Below are 14,891 nucleotides of genomic sequence, written 5' to 3' on the forward strand. Positions count from 1 at the left end.
AAGATGGGCCCCAAGCCCGGCACCCCACCGTCCAACGGCCCAGACCCTTCCCGTCCCACTCGGCCTCACTGGAGACTGAGAGTCCCCTCCCCCCCATTCCCAGGGCAAGTGCAAAGAAACAGGCTCACACCGGGGTCTCCTGGCTCGCAGCTTCACTGGGAGGGCTCGAAGGCCCCAGAGCACAGCTGTGTCAGAACCGTGGGGACACAGTCCAGGGCCACTCGGTGTTGAGAGGGCTGAGGCTGCCAGCCTGTCTGTATCCCCACAAACCCTGCCGCTCTCTCTCGAGTTTCTTATTGCTCTGCCTCAAAAAATATACGTGTCTGCAACCTTTAGTCTCTCTGCCGTTTCTTGATTCCTTTCCAAACCTGGGCGGGGGCCCTGGCCTCTGCCTCCCGCTTCTGAGAACCCGGGCAGCCGCCACTGTCTCCTCCGTCCTCGGCATCAGGCCCACGCTCCACAGGCTCGTCCTCGCTGTCGCTGTCACTGCTGTCTGTAAGCAGCCTGAAAGGGAGAGGTGCGTTCACTAAAGGCACCATTCCCGGCACGCTCACTCACAGAAGCCCCAGCTGAGAACGGAGTCTCCTATTCCCCGTGTTCTCGATACCAGCACCTCTCCAGTGGGGCGGCCACGGTCCTTGACCACAGTCACAAAATCATCGTGCTGTTGTTTGGGGATCCACCGCCCCCCCCCCCCCGCCATCCACAGGAGGGGCCGAGGCCAGAGGACAGCCCTGGGTCTGACCTGTCCCCATACTGGGAAGCCCAAGGACCTACCGGGTGCCAGCCAGCGGCCTGTTGGGGTTTGCAAACTCTCGCCCAGAATCCACATCGAAAGGATCTGAACAGAGGAAGCAAGTAAGAAAAACACCCACACCTGACCTCAGAGCGCACACAAGCCTCCCACAAGCTGGGGCAGGATGCGCCGCCCCCCCCCCCCCCCCCCCCCCCCCGCTTCTCAAAAAGAGGCTGCATGCCTGGAGGAGGATTAGCATTAGCGTCCTGGCACCCAGCCAGGGGGCTTGTGTCCATGCCAGGCCTCACCGATTTCCTCCTCCCCGGGGTGCTCCTTGGCGCAGGCCAGGAACTCCTGCTCCGCCTGCAGCACCTCCTCTGGGCCGCTGCAGGCCGCGTACTTGTCCAGGAGCTGGCGGTTCAGGTCTAGGAAGCCCTTGCCCCATTTGAACTTCCGCAGCAAGATGACAGCAAGGTCGGAGAAGCCTGACGGTGAGGACACAGAAAACGCAAGGATGTTGACCATCCCTCTCCCATCCCGAGTGTGCTCCCAGCACCCTCAAGGCTGTCCCAAGATCTGACACTCCGTCCCACGGTCCAGACGGCCTGCTCACCCGCCTCCGCCATCCACTAAGGCCCTCTTCCCACGTCTCGTGGGGCCGCCTGCCTGAGCCTCTACCGGGACCATAAATTCTCTGAGGACAAGGGGAGGGGTGACAAAGGTGGGATTGGAATCCTAGCCTGTCCACCTTGACCACCCCACGGGCCCTCCCGTCCCTCCCGGGACGTGCCAGCAGAAAACACACCGCTGGGAGCCTAGCCAGACTTCCAGGCTGGCGGGCTCGGGCGCTCACCGAGGATGCAGAAGGTGGCGGCAAAAGCCTCCACGCAAGACAGTTTGCAGGGTCGGCCGTAGTTCACGGGGTTGGCTGCTACCAGGTGGGGCAGCAGCCGCAAGTGGCCCCCCCGCATCTTCCCAAACGGTGTCTCATCCAGTCGGGCCCAGGAGCAGTCGATGACCGCGACCCCACACCGTGCCACCAGCTGTCTGTCAGAAGCAGAGGAGGGCTAGGTTCTGGGGGCCCGCACCACGGTGGAGTCCTGAAAACTGACTTCACTAGAGATACAAGAACATCATTCCCCGGCCCCCAAACAGCCCCGACGGTGTGTGTTCCCGGGGTAGGCTCCTTTATTCACTCCACAAACGTTTACTGAGGTCCTACTATGTCCTGCGTTAGGGATGGGGGCGGGGGGCGCAAACTAGGCAGGTAGAAAAGCTCAGAAAGGAATGATGCGCCAGGGCCGGGGGCTTACTGAGACTCCCGCCCACGCCCCTGACCGCCCCCCCCCGCTCCTACCTGTCCGCGGGGGACACGTACTGGGAGCCCACGGGGCTGAGCACCAAGCCGCCGAACCTGTGGCCCAGGCGCAGGCAGCGCACCAGGCCCAGGCGGGCCAGCTTGCGGCCCGTGCAGCGCCGGGGGTCGCAGTGGCCCAGCTCCCACATGGCCAGCGGGCACGGCAGCCGCGCCGGCCCCGAAATGCCCTCGTCCTCGGCCGCCTCTGGCTCCACGGACGCTGCACCGGAGCAGAGAAGGGTACCGAGCCTCAGGCGCAGCTCCGAGGGCCCGCCCCGGGCCTGCGACCCCCGGCCCATTCCCCGATCGCGCCCCACTCACCTCGCAGCGCGGCGCCCACCTCCTCCGCGAAGGCCTCCAGGGAGCGGCCAGCGGGGCGCCGAGCGCGGCCGCCTTCGGCCACCGGCCCGCGCGCCGCCCTCCTGCGGCCCATGGCAGGGAGCAGCCTGGGGTCCCCGAAACTCGGGGCGCACGCCTCCTCTGCGGCCCACCTGCGCAGGCGCCGGGCGCCACTTCCGGCCCGGCGGCGCCCACGTGACCTAACGGCGCCCATGTGACGGCGCGCGCGGCCGGCGATGGCGGCGAGGCCGGGGGGCTTCCTGCTGCTGCTGCTGCTGGGGCTCGCGGCGCGCGGTTAGTGTCCCTGCGCCCCGGGGCCCCTCCCGTGCGTCCCCCGCCGGCGCCGCCCGGCCGCCTCCTCACCGCCCCGTTCCCCGCAGGGCCCGCTGCCGCCGCTGCCGCCAAGATGAAGGTGGTGGAGGAGCCCAACTCGTTCGGGTGAGCGGCCCCGCGGGGCGCGGCGGGGCGCGGCGGGGCCGCCCGGAGCCCGGTGCCCCCTGACCCTGCCGCTCCCCGTAGGCTCAACAACCCGTTCCTGCCCCAGACCAGTCGCCTGCAGCCCAAGAGGGATCCTTCCCCGCTGTCTGGTGAGTGCGGGACCCTGGATGCGGGGGCGGCGGGGCAGGGAGCCGGGAGCCGGCGTGGGTTCCCGACCCGGGGGCAGAGGGGCAGCCTGGGAGGCCCGTGCCTTGGTTTGTCAGCCTTTCAGAGCTTGAGGGCGCGATGCAATTCCAGAACGTTCTAGGACAAGTTAAGTCGCTACCCCTTTAGTCCTTTTTAATTCCGTCTGTGGAGGTGATCTCCGTGAACAGTTGGGTACAGACGTGTTTCATGCTTACGTTCATGAGCACACAAGTAAAAGCGTGCACTAATTTGCTTTCGTGAATTTTTTCTTTTTTAAGACTTATTTTTCTGTCTTTTTCTGTTAAAGTAATAACGATACAGGTTTGCTCATTTGCTGTTGTCGCTCACTGTGTGTCTTGGAACTTTTTAAGAGGATGAACATAGGTCTTCACCCTTTTCGCTTGATACTTAGTGGTTTATAGGATGGCTCTGCGTGTCTCTGTTGCCAGGTGTTTGGTTTGTTGGCCATTAGAAACTTTCCTCCTGCGGATCGCCTCTTCCTACCCTGTGTGAGTGGTTTCCTAAGGTCCCATACCACAACTGGAGTTGCTGGCTCGTTCAGTGAGAAATACAAGCAGGAAACATCTAGGGTTTTTTTTTGTTGTTTTTTTGTTTTTTAACTGCACAGTACTATGTGTTAGGGTCTGTGCTGGGAACGCAGCAATGAGCAAAAAACACAGCTTGTCCTCCTGGAGTTGACGGTCTAACGGGCTGTGCGCGCGCCAGTGAGCTACGAAGTAGGTGAAGTGTAGAGTGGTTGATGGTGGGAAATGCTCCAGAGGTGTGAAAGCAGGGAAGAGCTTGCAAGCAAGCAAGCAAGCAGGCAGGCGCGCGTGCGTGCCTGTGTGTGTGTGTGTGTGTGTGTGTGTGTGTGCGTGCGCGCGCGCGTGCGCGCGCGTCTGGGGCAAGGGTGGTTTTGAGGGTCGCCGTTTTAATTGTTATGTAAATTCTACACCCAGCGCGGGGCACAGAGGGGATCCTGAGTTGGAGAGTACTGCTCTATGGACTGAGCCCCCAGCCCGGCGCCCTTGGGGATTCCCCTTTTAAATAGGGGGACAGGAAAAGGCTGAGAAGCGACATTTGATCCGAGGCTGAAGGCGAAAAGTAAAGGGTGGGGATATCTGGGGAGGAGGGGGCAGCAAAAGGAGTGGCCAGGTAGAGGCCTTGAGCGCGAGGCCAGAGGGATGGGGGGGATGAGATCCGAGAGGGACAGACGTGAGCTTTCACCCTAAACAAATGTATCCTGCTTGTTATGAAAAGTGTGGAAAAGAGAAACGGGGCGGCGAACACCACGTCTCAGCGTGGCAGTAAGCGTTTGCCTCGCCTTTCCTTGTTTTCCTGTGGCCATTCTGAAGAAAGGGAACTTGCGTTTTGTCGCACCATTTGAAACTATCAGGATACCTTATCCCTGGGTAGTTCCAGTCTGGATCGGACCTCCCACCCCCCACAATTAGCGGTAATTCCATAACTGCCGTGTCCAGTGGTTTCACCGTCTACCCTGCGGGAGGAGGGTGTGCACCCATTTTCTGCCTCTCTCCTGTCCCTGCCTCCGCCAGCCGATGGCACCTGATAAAGAGGGGCGTTCCTTTTCCCCCCTTTTCTTGTTTCTCTTTTTGAGTATCATCGTTGGCTCAGATTTAAACCGTATTTCTGGAGCTATAGTGGACACATTCACTTTGATGAAGTGGGACAATTGACCACATCCATGCCATCACGGCCCCAGACGAGGTAGAGAACAGTTCTCTCCAGCAGAAGATTCCTGTGGGTTTCTTTCCAAAACCTCTTCCCCATCACTTTCTGGTTTCTGTCCCTGTAGAGGAGGGTCACCTGGGCTTGTACTCCAGCTGAATGGAGTTCTGGAGCACATGCTCGCGTGTCTCGTGTCTTTCCGGACTCATGTTTCTGGGATTCCTCTGTGTTGTTGTGCCATCACTGTTTTCTTTTTGGTGAGTATATACAGACACTGAGATTCGGGGCGCCTGGGGGGCTCAGTCCGTTGAGCGTCCCACTTTTGGTTCTGGTTCAGGTCATGATCTGACAGGTCTTGAATGTCACGGGGGATTCAAGCCCCACATGGGCTCTGTGCTGACAACACATAGCCCGCTTGGGATTCTCTCTTCCTCCCTCTGCCCCTCCCCTACTTGAGTGCACACACGCGCACTCTTTTTCAAAATAAATAAATGTAAAAAAAAAAAAAAGCTCATTACTCATAGACTGATTGATAAGGTGTTTGGTTTTTTTTAACTTTTTAAAATCTTATTTTTGAGAGAGAGAGTGAGATGGAGCATGAGTGGGGAGGGACAGAGAGAGGGGGAGACACAGAATCCGAAGCAGGCTCCAGTCTCTGAGCTGTCAGCACAGAGCCTGATGCGGGGCTTGAACGCACAGACTGTGAGCTCATGACCTAAGCCGAAGTCGGATGCTTAGCCGACTGAGCCACCAAGGTGCCCCGCTGAGGGGTCCCTTCTGTTCTGAAATTGTATCTTAAATGGAAGATTTATGGCCTATGGAGCCATATGCTTATATAAAACTCCCAGAGAATATTTGACGCGTTCGGATTATACGGTTCAAATAGTGTGTTAGAAAACATTTTAGAGCCTAGCTTTGTGTAATCAGGACAAAACTCTCCATTTTTACCACTTATCCCCACCTAAATGTGCGTCTTTTACTCTGATGCAAGCAGGCTTCCCAGAGGTGTCCAGAGATGCTGCTTTATGGAAGGGGAGTGAAGGGTTCGGGGCATCACAGATACGGACACCCGCCCCGAGCAGCATGGGGAGAGCACCCAGCTGTCTCAGCAAGAGCTAATTCTGCTAATTAAGCTTCCTTTTGAAAAACCACTAGTGTTACCACCAAAACCTTTAATGTGAGAACCTTGAATTTTTTTTTTTAAAGCTTATTTAGTTATTTTGAGAGAGAGCGCACGTGTGTGAGGGGTGGGGGCAGAGAGCAAGCGGGGGAGACAAAATCCCACGCAGGCTCTGCACTGTCCGCGCAGAGCCCGACACGGGGCTTGAACCCACAGACCGGTGAGATCATGCCCCGAGCCGACATCAAGAGCCGGACGCCCAGCCGACTGAGCCACCCAGGAGCCTCAGTCGGAATGTTTTTTAAATAACGTAGCGCGATGATTCTCCTTAAGCAGATGAAAACCAGAATTCAGGAGGCTAGCGACCTGGAGGAGAGCAAGGGGCCTCCGGTAGAGATGGGCCCTTTCGTCAAGTCTGGCGTGCAGGCTAGAAAGCGAGAGTTAACAGGATCACAGCAGTTACCCCGCACTTTCAGTCACTCGCTGAGTTGTTAAAAACCAGTGCTCTGAGCACATATGATGTATATAAACGAAAATGGTTCCAGTGAAGCACACGGCAAATAAAGTTGAAAAAATTCAGTGAAAAACTGTCCATTCAGCCTGACAATAGTAAATTTCTTTCAGCACTTAAATATTTTTTTTAAAGTTTATTTATTTTGAGGCAAAAGAGAGTGTATGAGTGAGCGAGAGAATCCCAAGCAGGTTCCATGCTGTCAGTGAAGAGCCTGATGTGGGGCTTGATCCCATGAACTGTGCGATCCTGACCTGAGCCAAAATCAAGAGTCAGGTGCTCAACTGACTGAGCCACCTAGGGCCCTTTAAGTTTCTTTTTTTTTTTTAACGTTTATTTATTTTTGAGACAGAGACAAAGCATGAACGGGGGGAGGGCCAGAGAGAGAGGGAGACACAGAATCGGAAGTGGGCTCCAGGCTCCGAGCTGTCAGCACAGAGCCCGACATGGGGCTCGAACTCATGGAGCGTGAGATCATGACCTGAGCCGAAGTCGGACGCCCAACTGACTGAGCCACCCAGACGCCCTTTAAGTTTCTTTTTTTTTTTTGTAACGTTTATTTATTTTTGAGACAGAGACAGAGCATGAACAGGGGGAGGGCCAGAGAGAGAGGGAGACACAGAATCCAAAGCAGGCTCCAGGCTCTGAGCCATCAGCCCAGAGCCCGACACGGGGCTTGAACTCAGGAACCACGAGATCATGGCCCGATCCGAAGTCGGACGCTCAACCGACTGAGTCACCCAGGCGCCAGTTAAGTTTTGTTTTTAAAACAAAGTAGATGAGAGGACCCCTTAATTTAAGTTTTCCATATAGAGGAATATTCCTAACTTGATTTTTAAAGCCCATGCTGTTATGTTTTGTTGTGTTTTTCCCCCAAAAGCCACGTGTGGGCTTGACTGCTTCCCCGCCACTGACGCCTACAGTCCGGGGAGTTGGAAGGTCAGGGTGGTCTTGTCCACAGTTGTCTAGTTGCAAACCAGAGCAGAGCCTTCACGTTTCCGTGACTTCCCGGCCGTGCCGCGCTCGTCAGCAGCTCAGATGCAGGCTCCGCTCAGGAGAAGATGGCACCAGTGAGCCCCTCCCTGGTTCTTCTCGCTTAGTTTTGTCAAGCGCACGGGTTTTCTTCGGGTGTCGGGAGTTGAAGGGCTGAGCCTAAAGCACTTAGCATAGAGGTCTCACCGGCCACCGGCCACCGGCCACCTGTCCTAAGCGGGGGCGCCCGTCCCTGTGGGCACGCGGCCCTCTCGGTGAAGCAGCTCCGGGCTTCTCCTCCGCCTATGGCTGCTGGGTCATCCCCTGCCGTCAGGGAGACTGGGGAGGGCCTGCCCGGGCTCGGCCACCACAGTGGTGCCACTGGGCCCGCCCCGAGGCAGAAGCTGCACGATCACGTGTGCCCCACGCCCGCTTCTGAGTGCTCCCCAAAGCCTTCCGGAGCCACTGAGGGCTCGGTGTCCTGCTGGCTGGTGTGGCTCCCGCTGTCACCCAGAGTTCCCGCTCTGTCCTACGGCACACCTAGGACGGTGTCAGAAGTCTCACGTGGGGTTATTACTGTGGACTCAGGAAACCTCATGTTCTTAAACGAGCGGTTCTTCCTGAGCTGGCCCTCCCGGTTGCACGCAGTTGGGTTCCTCTGGTTTTAGCTGCAGGGACGTAGGTCATCCTTGTAACTTTGCACGTGCAGCCCGCCTCGTCCTCTTACCTTGTGCTCCCTGGGGGAGGGGGGACATTCGTTGGTCCTTTTTAAGTGGAGGTGTAATAGGTGTGCAACACGGTAGTAGTTCCGGGCGCACGGGACGGGAGTTGGTATTTGTACCCAGTGCAGAGTGATCGCCGTAGCAAGTGTAATTAACATCCGTCACCTGTCGTAGCTGCGCGTCGCTTTTTCTTGTGATGTGGACTCTTGGTGTCTACTCTCTCAGCAGTTTTCAGAGAGAAAACGTGGTCAGGTTCCAGTCCCCGAGCCTTACTTACACTGGAAGTGGGTTCCGTTTGACCCCCTCACCCATTCGGTCCTCTGGCGGCCACCGGTCTGTTCTCTGGATCTTATGTCTGGTGGCTTATTTTTTAGATTCCACGTGTGACATCCAGTATCTGTGTTTCTCTGATGTCACTTAGCATAGTGCTCTCAAGGTCCACGCACGTCGCGGATGGCAGGATTCCCTCGTCCGTGGCTGAGCGCTGTTGGGCTGTGTGTGCACACCGCCTCTTCATTCGTCCACCAGGCACGGTCACCTAGGTGCTTCCGTGTCTCGGCCGCTGAACTCAGGCTGCAGTGAGCACAGGGCTGCAGGCGTCTCCTTGAGATGGTCAGATGGTTTTCTTTTCGCTGTTGAGTCACAGGAGCTCTTTGCATTTTGGGTTTTGAAGCCCTCATCAGAGAGGTGGTCTGCAGATACGTTTGCCCGTCCAGGAGCTTGCCTTTTCATCTTGTTGGTCTCTCTGTGAGGAAACTTTCCAGTTTTACGTAGTCCCACTTGTCAGTGTTTGCTTTTGTGGCCAGATCCAAAAGTTCATCGCCAAGGCCGCTGTCGGGAGCTCCCCGCCCGTTCTCCTCCAGGAGCTTCATGGTTTCAGGTCTCACATTCACGTCTTTAATACTTTTTGAGTTAATCTGTGCGTGTGGCGTAAGGTAGTGGTCCGGTGTCCCCCGCCATTTATTGAACAGACTGTCCTGTCCCCACTGTAGATTCTTGGCTCCTTCTCGTGAGTTAATTGCCCGTATGTGCGTGTTTATTTCTGGGCTCTCTGTTCCATTCATCTCCGTGTCTGTTCTTATGTTCTTATGTTACTATACTGGGTTTTTTTCTTTTCAGGTTTATTCATTTATTTTTAAGTTATCTGTACACCCATCATGGGGCTTGAACTTACAACCCTGAGATCAAGAGTCGCCTACTCTTCTGACTCAGCCAGCTGGGCGCCCTTAGACCGTTTGGATTCTGTTTATGATTCTGCATTCTGATACTTCTTTTTCCAAGCATAGTAAGAATTCTTTTTCATTGTGGCAAAATACACATAAAATTTCCTATTTTAACCAGTCCCTACAGTGCAGGGACATGAAGCACATTCACGTTGTTGTGCGCACCACCATCTGTCTCCAGAAACGTCTCCTCTTCTGGAACTGAAACTAATTAAAGGCCACGCTCCTGTTCCCCTGCCCCAGCCCCAACACCACCTTCTACGTCTGTCTGAATTTGCTCTAGATAGCTGCTGTGGTCTGGATGTGTCCCCCCCCCCCCCACATTTGTACGTTGATGCCTGAACCCCCAAACTGATGGTATTAAGAGGTGCTTGTGTCACAAGGGTGGAGCCCTCGACAGTGGGACCTGCACCCTCTTCCCTTCCCAAGGGAGGCGCCAGACCTTTCCAGCCGCTTCCACCATGTGGGGGACGTAAGAGGTGCCTCCCCCTGTCCCCGTGAACCAGAACTTGACCGTGCTGGTGCCCTATTTGTACTTCCAGCCTCCTGAACTGTGAAAAATTAGTTTAGAACTCACCCCGGGTGTGGTCTTTTGTCAGAGCCAGTCACACGGACTAAGGACCTCACGTAAGTGGAGTCCTGTGTTGGCCTTTTTGTGACCGGCGTAGCTCACTTAGCGTAGGTCTCCAAGGTTCATCTCTGTTTTAACAGGTGTCAGGATGAACTTGTAAAGGCTGAATAATACTCCATCGTACGTATAGATTTTATTTTTTTAATTTTCATTTCTTAATGTTTATTTTTGAGAGAGACAGAGACAGAATGCAAGTGGGTTAGGGGGAGAGGGAGACACAGAGTCCGAAGCAGGCTCCAGGCTCCGAGCTGTCAGCACAGAGCCCAACGTGGGGCTCGAACTCACGAGCTGTGAGATCATGACCCGAGCCAAAGTCGGACGCTCAACCGACTGAGCCACCCAGGCGCCCTTTGATGTTTATTTTTAATGTTGGTTTATTTTTGAGATAGAGTACGTGTGCGAGAGGGGCAGAGAGAGAATCCCAGGAAGGGTCCATGCTGTCAGCACAAACCCTGATCGATCCCACAAACCATGAGATCGTGACCTGAGCTGAAATCGAGAGTCAGATGCTCAACAGGCTGCCCCCCCGCCAGGCGCCCCGAGTTATTTTTGCATACGGTGTAGAGTAAGGGTCCAGCGTCATCCTTGTGTGCATGCAAGTTTCCCAGCACCACTTATGGAGAAGACGGTCTTTTTCCTGCTGAATGGTCTTGGCACCCACATCATATCATATGGATGTATGTTCAAGACTTTATTTATGAGGTATCTTCTGTCCTCTCGCTGCACCTGTCTGTCTTTAAGCCAGGGTCGCACTGTTCTAATGTGTAGTCTTGCAGTAAGTTTTGAAATAAGGAATTTTTTCAACTGTTCTTTTTCAAGATAGTTTTGGCTGTTTGGGGTTCTTTGAGATTCTGTTTTAATTTTAGGATGGGTTTTACTATTTCTGTAAAAAAAAAAAAAAAAAAGTTCCTGGGATTTTGATATGGATTGCCCTGAATTAGGTCATTTAGGAGAGTATTCACATTTTAATATTAAATCGTCCTATCCACGAACACAGGGTCTCTCTCCATTTATTTCATTTATTTACATGCTTAATTTTTTAGGTGCTATCTCGTAGTTTTCTCTGTGCAAGTATTTTGCCTCTTCGGTTTATTCCAAAATACATGTATTTTTTGGTACCGTTATAAATGGAATCGTCTTAAATTTCCTTTTTGGGTTGTTGTCAGTGTAGAAAAACACACATCGTTCTTCAGTGTCAACTTTGTATCTTGCCCCTTTGCTCACAGATTTTTGTGGACCCTAGGGTTTGCTTTTCTTTCTTTTCCCTTTTTGTTTATTTTGGGGAGGAAGGAGGCGTGCAGTGTGTCCCAAGCAGGTTCCTTGCTGTCGGCACAAAGCCTGACGCGGGGCTCGGTCCCACAAACCGTGAGATCGTGACCTGAGCTGAAATCAAGGGTCAGACACTGATCCGACTGAGCTGCCCAGGAGTCCCCACTAGGGTTTTCTACATACGCGATCATGTCGTCTGCTAACGTGGCCACGTAGTTCTTTCTTCCTTTCCAGTTTGGATGCCTTTTCTTTCTTGCCTGATCGCTGTGGTAGAACTTGAGTGCGGAGTCGACGGCGAAGGGCGCCCGACGGGAGGAGGGACGCGCTGGGTGTTGCCCACGTTCCGTCTGAGGTCAGCCGTGGGGTCTGCCCATACGGCTTCTGCGTTGGTGGCAGTTTCCTTCGTTTCCTTGGTTGTGGAGGCTTTGTGTCATGAAAGAGGGTTGAATTTTGTCAGGTGCTTTTTCTGCAACAGTCGCGTGGCCGTGGGGTCCCCCCTCGGTCTGGTAGTGGATCGTGTTGTTACTGTGATTGTTGTATTTTGAACCATTCTCACGTTCCAGGAATCAACCCCACTGGGTGACGACGTAGGAACCTTTCAATGCGTTGTTGCAATCAGTCTGCTAGTGTTTCGTGGAGGTTTTTTTGCACTCCTGTTCGGAGTGGATATTGGACCGTGGTTTCCTTGTGACTTGTTGACTTTGGGTTCGGGGTGACGCTGGCCCCACACCGTGAAGCAGCGTGTGGTCCGCTCTTCCGTGGCTTGGGGACCCTTGAGAAGGAGTGATAAATGGTGCGTTCCTAGGAACTGCCCGTTTCGCATAGGTGACCGATCTGTTGGCGGCCGGCTCGTTCAGTATTCCGGTAGCCGTCTTTGAGCCAAACTGGCAGCGTCCCCACATTCCTGCCTGGTTTTAGGGGTTTCAGTGCTCGTGTGTGTGTTTTAGTCAGTCTAGCGAAACACTTAGGATCTTGGGGAGCTTTTTAAAGAAGCAGTGTTGGGTTTTACTGCTTTTCGTTTTCTTTCTTCTGCTAGCTTTGTGTCTCGTGTGCTCGTTTTAGTGCTGAGAGTGTGAGAGCTAGGTCACGGGCGTGAGCGCGTACTTGAACATGCCGGAGACGCCCGGCTCCCTCTCAGCACCTGGGCTCTGAGCCTCCTGCTCTCCTTGTCTCGAGTATTTTCTGATTTCCCTTGAGTGTTAGTACTCTGGATCTGTGCATTTCCTGCTCCTGCTGTTGATTTCTGGTTTCCGTTGTGATCAGAAAGTGGCGTTTTAGTCCTTTTAGGTTTATTCAGAACAGAACACCCGTTGTCTCTCCTGACTGTTTGTGGCATACGGTCGCTCTGGTGGCGGTGTGGCCGCCCCGGCCGTCTTTCTCCTGACTCTCACAGCCAACGGGAGCCTCTCTGAGGGGTCTCCTTCCCTTGGCTGGCCTGTGGCTTTCGACCGGATGGATAGTTAATTCCTTCACTTGGACGTGTTGATAAGGAAGGACTCCCAGGAAACAGAGTGTGTATTTCGTCCCTCGTTTCCTCCCTTGTGACGCTTCTTTCCCTCTGTGTCACTCTGGGGGTTCATAACATCAGGTTATTCAGATCTGATTGCAGTTTCTCGTCAGTTTGAGTCACGAACAAAATCAGTGTGTCGTCCCCCCCCCCCCCCCCCAGCTCTGCTGTCCGTCTCACGCTCACCTCCTCAGACGCCGGGGACCCACCAGCAAAGACGTGTGATGGTTTTGTGATGCACCTTCCACATTCGGTAGACTGACAAGGTCGGGACGGCAAGCATCCCGGCTCTGTGCCGCAGCCGTGACTTCGCCTTCGCCGTTCCAAGGGGAGGGCACCCTGCGGGGACCGGGTCCCCTCCGCCATCCCCCGTCCGCCTGGCGGGTGGGTTGACGGCCGCGTCCTTCACTGCGCCGCCTTCCAGGCTGCAGGCTGGGTCCCTCGACGGGCCTCCGTTCTCGTCGCCCTTGGGTGTCTGCCGAGGGTCTGGGCCTGTCCTCCTTGGAGTTCCCCTCTTCTGTCACATTGGGGACTTTCTGCTGGTCCTCCCAGACGCTCGGCCCATCCGAGCCCTGGTCTCCGCCGTCTGCTCCAGCCTTCCTTCCCGCTGTCCCCTGTTCTTGTGTCGGCCTGTGTCCCAGTTCTTCTAGCACATCTCAGGTGGTTTAGAAGCCTTTACTCCCAGAGAGGCGTCTGGGCTTCTGCTGGGACCGCTCTGTCACCGCTCCCCTAGATGAGGCCCTGTGTCCCCGGGTAGGGATTTGTTGCGACCCGGGCTCCGTGCCTCCTCGTCGACGACCCGTGAGCGCGCGGCTGCTTTCGTCCGTCTTTCCTTCCCACGCTTCTTGGGGCCCCGTTGTCCCCCGGCCGCCTCCCGCCCCCGGCTCCAGGAAGTCTCAGCGCCCCCCTTTCCGCCCGAGCGCGGAGGCCAGCCCGCCAGCTGCAGGGTGCCCGCGGACGCCCCCGCCGGACTCGGCTGTCGCGCTCTCTTCCAGGGCCCGCGCACCTCTTCAGGCTCTCCGGCAAGTGCTTCAGCCTGGTGGAGTCCACGTGAGTGTGGGGCGCTGCCGGCGGGGACGGGCGCCAGGACCCCCCTGACGCCGCTGTGCCCGCAGGTACAAGTACGAGCTGTGCCCCTTCCACAACGTGACGCAGCACGAGCAGACCTTCCGCTGGAACGCTTACAGCGGGATCCTGGGGTGAGAGGGGCCGCCGGCTGCTCGCGGGGACCCCCCCCCCCGCCCCCCACAGGCACCCCTGGCCCGCCTCACGCGCTCGTTCCCCCCCAGCATCTGGCACGAGTGGGAGATCTCTAACAACACCTTCAGGGGCATGTGGATGAGGGACGGCGACTCCTGCCGCTCCCGGAGCCGGCAGAGCAAGGTGGGCCTGCGTCGGGGGGACCCTGGGGGGAGGGGGCAGGCTCCTCGCCCCCCACCTGCCCACCAAGGCTCTCCCACAGGTGGAGCTTACCTGTGGGAAAAGCAACCGCCTGGCACACGTGTCTGAGCCCAGCACCTGCGTCTACGCGCTGACCTTTGAGACGCCTCTGGTCTGCCACCCGCACTCCCTGTTAGGTGGGCCCCGGGGGGGCCGCCCCGGGGGGGGGGGGTGGGCAGAGGTGCTCAGCTAAGCTCCCGTCTGCTGGGTCGCTTGCAGTGTACCCGGCCCTGCCGGCGGCCCTGCAGCACAGGTGGGACCAGGTGGAACAGGACCTGGCTGACGAGCTGATCACGTCCCAGGTGAGGCGCCAGGCGGGCACCCCCTTGCCCGGGCACAGGGCGGCCAGGAGCTGGGGGTTCCCTCTTCCACGACCCTCAGGGCTACGAGAAGTTGCTCAGGGCGCTCTTTGAGGAGGCCGGCTACTTGAAGACCCCGGAGGACGGTGACTCCGTGCGGGAAGGAGGTGCCAAGGCCCTGGCGTTCCACACCCTGGAGAACTGCAGTGAGGTACAGACGGGGAAGGGCGCCCCAGCCCTGGGCTGGCCTCCCGCCGCGGGGCCACGGCGCTGCCCTTTTACCTGCTCTGTTCCAGGCACACAGGGAGCTGTGGAAGGAGGTCAGGAGACTCCGGAGCGTGCTGACACAGCATGGCATCCCCTACGCGCAGGCCGCGGGTGAGTCCTGCGGGGGTGTGGGGGCTCAGCCCACCTGCGGGACCTGTGCTGACCTCCTGCCACTCGCTGTTCTG

General features: G+C 56.5%; 2 protein-coding genes across 5 annotated transcripts in view; one reads left to right on the forward strand and one right to left on the reverse strand.

Annotated features, from left to right (window-relative positions):
- Positions 1 to 135: 135 nt before the first annotated feature.
- On the reverse strand, positions 136 to 2,605 carry TSR3 (TSR3 ribosome maturation factor). 2 transcript variants are annotated; one of them, XM_049637229.1, is made up of 6 exons: positions 2,415 to 2,605; positions 2,094 to 2,313; positions 1,590 to 1,783; positions 1,045 to 1,221; positions 778 to 841; positions 136 to 504 (listed from the first exon to the last, which is right to left on the reverse strand). In XM_049637229.1, the coding sequence occupies exons 1-6, from the start codon at positions 2,524 to 2,526 to the stop codon at positions 333 to 335; spliced, it is 939 nt and encodes a 312-aa protein (XP_049493186.1). In that variant the 5' UTR covers positions 2,527 to 2,605; the 3' UTR covers positions 136 to 332. The 2 variants fall into 2 exon arrangements, with proteins under 2 accessions (XP_049493186.1, XP_049493187.1); XM_049637230.1 differs by having other exon boundaries at positions 2,115 to 2,313; positions 2,415 to 2,604.
- Positions 2,606 to 2,619: 14 nt separating this feature from the next.
- GNPTG (N-acetylglucosamine-1-phosphate transferase subunit gamma) overlaps positions 2,620 to 14,891 on the forward strand; it is a 73,827-nt gene continuing 61,555 nt past the window's right edge. For 2 of the 3 annotated variants that reach the window (XR_007459248.1, XM_049637232.1), the window contains exons 1-10: positions 2,620 to 2,726; positions 2,813 to 2,870; positions 2,952 to 3,019; positions 13,696 to 13,750; positions 13,816 to 13,899; positions 13,990 to 14,083; positions 14,163 to 14,277; positions 14,360 to 14,442; positions 14,522 to 14,650; positions 14,736 to 14,817. Coding sequence is in view for 2 of the 3 variants with exons in the window: in XM_049637232.1 (XP_049493189.1) it covers positions 2,669 to 2,726; positions 2,813 to 2,870; positions 2,952 to 3,019; positions 13,696 to 13,750; positions 13,816 to 13,899; positions 13,990 to 14,083; positions 14,163 to 14,277; positions 14,360 to 14,442; positions 14,522 to 14,650; positions 14,736 to 14,817 (826 nt within the window). In the remaining variant the exon portion in view is untranslated. The remainder of the gene's footprint in view (positions 2,727 to 2,812; positions 2,871 to 2,951; positions 3,020 to 13,695; positions 13,751 to 13,815; positions 13,900 to 13,989; positions 14,084 to 14,162; positions 14,278 to 14,359; positions 14,443 to 14,521; positions 14,651 to 14,735; positions 14,818 to 14,891) is intronic. The other variant, XM_049637231.1, reaches the window with a different exon arrangement.

This window comes from Panthera uncia, chromosome E1 (assembly GCF_023721935.1).
Source record: "Panthera uncia isolate 11264 chromosome E1, Puncia_PCG_1.0, whole genome shotgun sequence".
NCBI lineage: Eukaryota > Metazoa > Chordata > Mammalia > Carnivora > Felidae > Panthera > Panthera uncia.

Excerpts from the sequence above, each read along its gene's own strand:
- TSR3 (XM_049637229.1), bottom strand. The coding sequence starts at position 2,526 with ATGGGCCGCAGGAGGGCGGCGCGCGGGCCGGTGGCCGAAGGCGGCCGC. Across the intron at positions 842-1,044 it reads CCCCGGGGAGGAGGAAATCG|ATCCTTTCGATGTGGATTCT; the intron begins GTGAGGCCTGGC and ends TCCTCTGTTCAG. Across the intron at positions 505-777 it reads AGGCCGCTGGCTGGCACCCG|GCTGCTTACAGACAGCAGTG; the intron begins GTAGGTCCTTGG and ends TCTCCCTTTCAG.